Raw genomic sequence first — 6000 nt, forward strand, 5'->3', positions numbered from 1 at the left:
CGGAAGTGATGACACTCATGACATCACTTCCGGGTTTTTGCATGGAGACCAGATCAGAGCCGAATGCGGCTTTGATCGGGTCTTGCAGGCTGGTTGTCCGGGTCTCCCGGTGGGACAGGAGACCCGGGCGAACTGCGGCAGGGGGCAGGTGTCCCCTGCCACTCCTTGTAATGACAGCCGAGCGGCTTCTCAGTCGCATTGGTTGTCATTACAAGACAGCCGAACCTCGGCTATGGACGCCGGTACCGGGGTGATGCCTCTAGTTGCAGGCATCACTCCGGTACAGCACTTTCCCGAAATATCGGCAATATCGGTAACCTCAGGGGCCGATTCCGATATATCGGGGAAAGTGCATATCGGCCCTCGATACATCGGCTTAGCCGATAATTAGTCGATCCCTATACCCTATGTTGCAGGGTACTCTGAGGACCCTCGAACCCAGGGGATACTGCAGTATGAAAATTTCAACCTATCTAAAAATGGGCCAAACTCCATGAGCTATCCCCCAGTATTTACTAAGCACACCAACTTAGCAGAACTAACCTTGACTTGAGAAATTTCTTTCTGAGGTGCGCTGATGATTTTTCCCCCTTTTCCTTTGGCTTTCAGCTCCTCCACTGTCTTATAGGCATACTTAGGCTTCTTCTTGACTCCGCCGGGGTCTTTTCTCCATTGACTCAGCTCCTTCTGAAATTCCTAAACAAGACATAGAAACAAACGTTCACAGGTCCCTCACAATTCTTAAAGTAAAAAAATGAAAAAAAAAAAAAATAAATGTTAGTTACTATCTGTATTCAACTGCTCATTAGGAAGCCTGTCCCAGGAATTTTTAGCACATTTACCATGTAAAACAATGCACTTTTGTATTTCAATTTTTTTTCTTTTTTTGGTTATCAAACTTTATATTGTGCTCACTGGATTCTAAGGCCATGACTTTGCTTTTCTTGAGGATTTTTCTTATCTAGGCATTCAATCAGCTTTTTTTTTTGGGCACAACAGGTTTATTACTATTAATGGTATAGTCCCAATTACATACTTGTTCAGGGACAGATATTTAAAATTAAAATAACAGCCTGCATAATTTTCAAATTTTCTATAAAAGTAAAACCTGGCATGCAAGCACTGTGGGGGTGATGTGACAGAAGGTAGGTCACACAAATACAACCTCAATTCCAAAAAAAAGTTGGGACGCTGTGTAAAATCTACATACAAATGGAATGGAATGATTTGCAAAACCTCATGAACCCATATTTTATTCACAATAGAAAATAGAAAACATATCAAATGTTTAAGGTAAAACAATAGGCAAAACTTTTGGACAGAGCAAGGGAGGGTTATAACCCCCGTCAGTTTATTGTTTTGCCATCTGTGTCCCATTGCAGAGATTTACCTTCACTTTCTGTCCCATAGCCAAAACAGGGAGTGAGAGGAAATTCCTGAAAATTAATTCATTTCTTGGGGACTCCCAGGTCACTAGAGCTAGTGTCCCCATAGGAAGATTTCCCCTCTATTACTTTTCTTGGGCCAGCCAAAAGTTTGTGATTTTCTTTTACTTTCACTGATAATGGTAAACAGGAGAAAAATAGAGGAATCTCCCTAACGGGGGCACAGACAGCAAAAAAACCCGACAGATGTTCTAATCTCTCTCCACTCTATCCCAAACTAAAAAAAAAAAAGTTTAGCCTTTAGTTGTTCTTTAAACTGAGAAAATGTACCATTTTAAAGCAAAGAATAAGGCCTCTTTCACACGGCCCCTCCTGTTTTTTGCTCCGCTGCGGGACTTTTTTTTTTTTTTTTTCACGAAGCGGATGACACTTGTGTCATCCGCTCCGTATGTCCGCATATCATCCCATCCGTTTGCGGATGATATGCGGACATAATGTAAGTCTATGGGCATTGCGGATGTCAGCGGATGACACCGCTGACATCCGATTTTGCTTCCTTTCCGTTTTTTGAACGGAGGAAAAATAGGGTTCTGTTCCGTTACAAATAACGGAACAGAACTGAAAGGAAGAAAATCGGATGTCAGCGGATGGTATTTCGCTGACATCCGCAATGCCATAGACTTACATTATGTCCGTAAATCACCCGCAAAAAAATAGGATGATTTGCGGACATACGGAGCGCCCGTGTGAAAGGGCCCTAAGGAGGTCATTTTGAAACTGATGGCATCAACACAGCTCAAAAAAGTTGGGACAGGACCATGTTTTTACCACGGTGTAGCATCCTCTTCTTGTAACAACACACTGGGGGTCATTTACTAAAACTGGACAGTGTAAAATCTGGGGCAACTCTGCATATAAACCAATCAGCTTCCAAGTTTTATTGTCAAAGCTTAATTGAACAAGCTGAATTTAAAAACTTGATTGGTTATCATTGAAGTGGCAAGATGGCTGCTTAGAACAAAATCGCTTCAATGACATTAATCTGAGTCTATCTCTTCATTTTAGATGCACACTGGCATAGCCATAAATAAATCTGATGACTGCTGGAATATTTGATTTACAATTGAGGAACCTGCTGCAAAAGATTCCTGGCAAAGCCCAGATGGCAGTCTAGCAGGACAGACCGCAAGACATAAACATCAATGGGGACACCATGATAAACTGCGATCATAAGACTATTAACTCTAAGCTTTCTGTAGATTTTACTAACCCTTGATTGGTCAAAACGATATCTTGATACAACCTACCTTATATACGTCATGTTCTGTATTTAATCTGAAGCCCGGAAAAATAAAACAGATCACTCTGATTCAAACTTCTTGATTGGTCAGGTCTCATATGTAGCTACATATTGCATTTGGTATCACTGACTAATAGGTGTCAGGTATCCGTACCTGAAGTAAAAGATTCCACGACACCATGCACAGCTGCACCAGATTCCGATTGCACCAGTTTTAGTAAATCTACCCCACTGTAAACGTTGGGGAACTCTGGAGTTTTGGGAGAGAAATGTTGTCCGATTCTTGCCTGATCTGGGATTCTAACTGCTCAACAGTCCTCGGTCTTCTCTGTCGTATTTTTCATTTCAAGATAAATAATTCCAATTGGTGAAAGGTCTGGACTGCAGACAGGCCAGTTAAGCACCCTGACTTTTCTATAAGAGTTGAGCAAAGCCCAACTTTATATAAACAGTAGCAAAAGTGCCACACATAAGTCTAGGAGGCCAAGATGGTATTTTGTTAGATATTTAGGAGTAAAAAAAAAAAAACCAACACGTTTATGGGGCTCGAGCACTCCCCCTTCGGGAGAACAAGAGTCTTGTGTTGCTTTAAATATGGCTGGACTTGATTGGATTAAAAATAATAAGCGTAAGATCTATGTGGTAAGATCCTAACCACAAGCAGCTTTTGCAGCATGGTGTCCTACATTTAGGGTGATATGAGACTCAAACCCTCTAAGACTTATGCATGGTGATCTCACTCCTGTTTATACATAAAAGATTAAGTGACAATTTTCCCACATTTGTCTTATATGTACACCATAACATTACAATGTTCTGCAACAAATTCAAGAGGGCAGAGCTTGTCTGGAGCTGGAGGACTTGTAATTGAAGCATGGGACCATTAGGCTAATGGTTCTACCCCTGTATGTCCTGAGTCCTAAAAACTAAAGTGGAAGTCTAGTGACTAAAGTTGTAGGCTCTGGCTTGCACAGGGTAATTAAAACAAAACAGCACATTTGCTGAAAAGTTTATATAAAATGTATACTCGCTGACCTCTCACTTTAAACCTGCACCAGCTCTATCTTTTCTAAAACTGTCATCCAATTCCAATAATGATCCCTTGCAATTGGCAACCTGGAGGCATTCTGAACACCTTTGATTTCAATTCTTGCTTGTGTCATTGACTCAAATTTTTTTGGGCTGTTTCAAACTGCTGCGCTGAAGTTTGGCTGCAGCACCGGTGTACCCACTAGACTTTCTATTACGGCTTACGTTTTTGGCGCATTTTTTTGAAAATGCACCAGAAGTCCTGCAGGCTACATCTATGGTGTGATTTCAGATAATGTGACAAAAACTTGGGGCATTTTGGGTTTCATTTTGAAATCAGTCTGACAAAGGACGTAATGAAACAAACCGCTACATTCTAGAAAAGAATAAGATACAATATTGCAAAAATATTTGCCAAATCCCTGCAATGTAAATAGTTCAATTGGAGGGGATTTTATGTTTGACAACAGAAGTGGAATTACACTTTAGCCAAACCCCAATGATTATACACAATATCATAAAAGGCTGCATCAGGTTTCAAAAAAGATGGAGCAACTAACTCACCTTTTCTTCTTCCTCCTCAGAATCCTCAACAGGGAAATCCTTTAGCGACTGCTTGGTTCTCTCTGATCCGTAAGCACCCACCGCCCCTTTGCCTTTTCTCTGCTTGGCCTCAATAGGTGCAATGATACCTGAGTAAAGGCAACATAGACTTCAGAATAATGTATTTTTCAAATGCAACAAAATTATTGCAGACAGATAGATAACCAGCCTACATCTTTAACCACTTGCCGACCCGCCACGCATGAGCGGGCACAATCACGAACATGTAAGTCATGTGCCTACTCCGGATTGGGGACCCTGGTACTTGGGGGACCGGAGATCATGTGATCTCTATGCGATCACATAATCACAATGTCAACAAAGCTGTTATGAATTAATTCATTCATTCATTTATAACAGCTGTGTTGCCTATGCCATGATTGGCTGCCTAAGCCGTGATTGGCTCACAGCTCTCATATTGTATCTGGGCCAATCAAAGCACCCTGTACCATGCAATTAGCTGTAGCCAATCACAGATCACAGCTGTCATGAATGGTTAACCATACAATTGGGCATATGTCCTCCAACTGACAATAACAGCAATATTTCTCGGGAGACGGGAGTGAGAGAGAGAACGGGAGCAAGAACGAGGGGGGGGGGGGAGAGAGAGAGAGAGAGAACGAGGGGAAGAGAGAGAGAGAGAGAGAACGATGGGGGGAGAGAGAGAGAGAGAGAGAACGATGGGGGGGAGAGAGAGAAAACGAGGGGGAGAGAGAACGAGAGAACGAGGGGAGAGAGAGAACGAGAGAACGAGGGGAGAGAGAGAACGAGAGAACGAGGGGAGAGAGAGAGAGAGAACGAGGGGGAGAGAGAGAGAGAACGAGGGGAGAGAGAGAGAGAACGAGGGGGAGAGAGAACGAGGGGGAGAGAGAACGAGGGGGAGAGAGAACGAGGGGGAGAGAGAACGAGGGGGAGAGAGAACGAGGGGGAGAGAGAACGAGGGGGAGAGAGAGAGAGAGAGAACGAGGGGGAGAGAGAGAGAGAGAGAACGAGGGGGAGAGAGAGAGGGAGAGAGAGAGAACGAGGGGGAGAGAGAAGGGAGAGAGAGAGAACGAGGGGGAGAGAGAGAGGGAGAGAGAAGAGAGAGAGAGAGAGAGAGAGAGAGAGAGAGAGAGAGAGAGAGAACGGGGGGAGAGAGAGAGAGAGAGAGAGCGAGGGGGAGGGAGGGGGAGGGAGAGAGAGAGATAGAGAGAGAGAGAGAGAGAGAGAACGAGGGGGGGAGAGAGAGAGAGAGAGAGAGAGAGAGAGAGAACGAGGGGGAGAGAGAGAGAGAGAGAGAGAGAGAACGAGGGGAGAGAGAGAGAGAGAGAGAGAGAGAGAGAGAGAGAGAGAGAGAAGAGAGAGGGGAGAGAGAGAGAGAGAAGAGAGAGAAGAGAGAGAGAGAGAGAACGAGAGAACGAGGGGGGAGAGAGAGAGAGAGAACGAGGGGGAGAGAGAGAGAACGAGGGGGGGAGAGAGAGAGAGAACGAGGGGGGAGAGAGAGAGAACGGGGGGAGAGAGAGAGAACGAGGGGGAGAGAGAGAGAACGAGGGGGAGAGAGAGAGAACGAGGGGGAGAGAGAGAGAACGAGGGTGAAGAGAGAGAGAGAACGAGGGGGAGAGGGAGAGAGAGAAGAACGAGGGGGAGAGAGACGAGAGATCGAGGGGGAGTGTGAGAACGAGGGGGGAGTGAGAGAACGGGGGG

At 44.6% G+C, this 6000-nt stretch overlaps 1 protein-coding gene across 1 annotated transcript in view; it reads right to left on the reverse strand.

Moving 5' to 3' along the window:
• Positions 1-6000, reverse strand: part of TFIP11 (tuftelin interacting protein 11) — a 59281-nt gene that overhangs the window by 39244 nt on the left and 14037 nt on the right. Inside the window, exons 5-6 of the mRNA XM_082269868.1 lie at positions 4279-4406; positions 544-696 (exon numbers count right to left, since the gene is read on the reverse strand). Of these exons, the coding sequence (XP_082125994.1) occupies positions 544-696; positions 4279-4406 (281 nt within the window). The remainder of the gene's footprint in view (positions 1-543; positions 697-4278; positions 4407-6000) is intronic.

The sequence above is a fragment of the Pelophylax lessonae genome (genome assembly GCF_965119305.1).
Source record: "Pelophylax lessonae genome assembly, chromosome: 10".
NCBI lineage: Eukaryota > Metazoa > Chordata > Amphibia > Anura > Ranidae > Pelophylax > Pelophylax lessonae.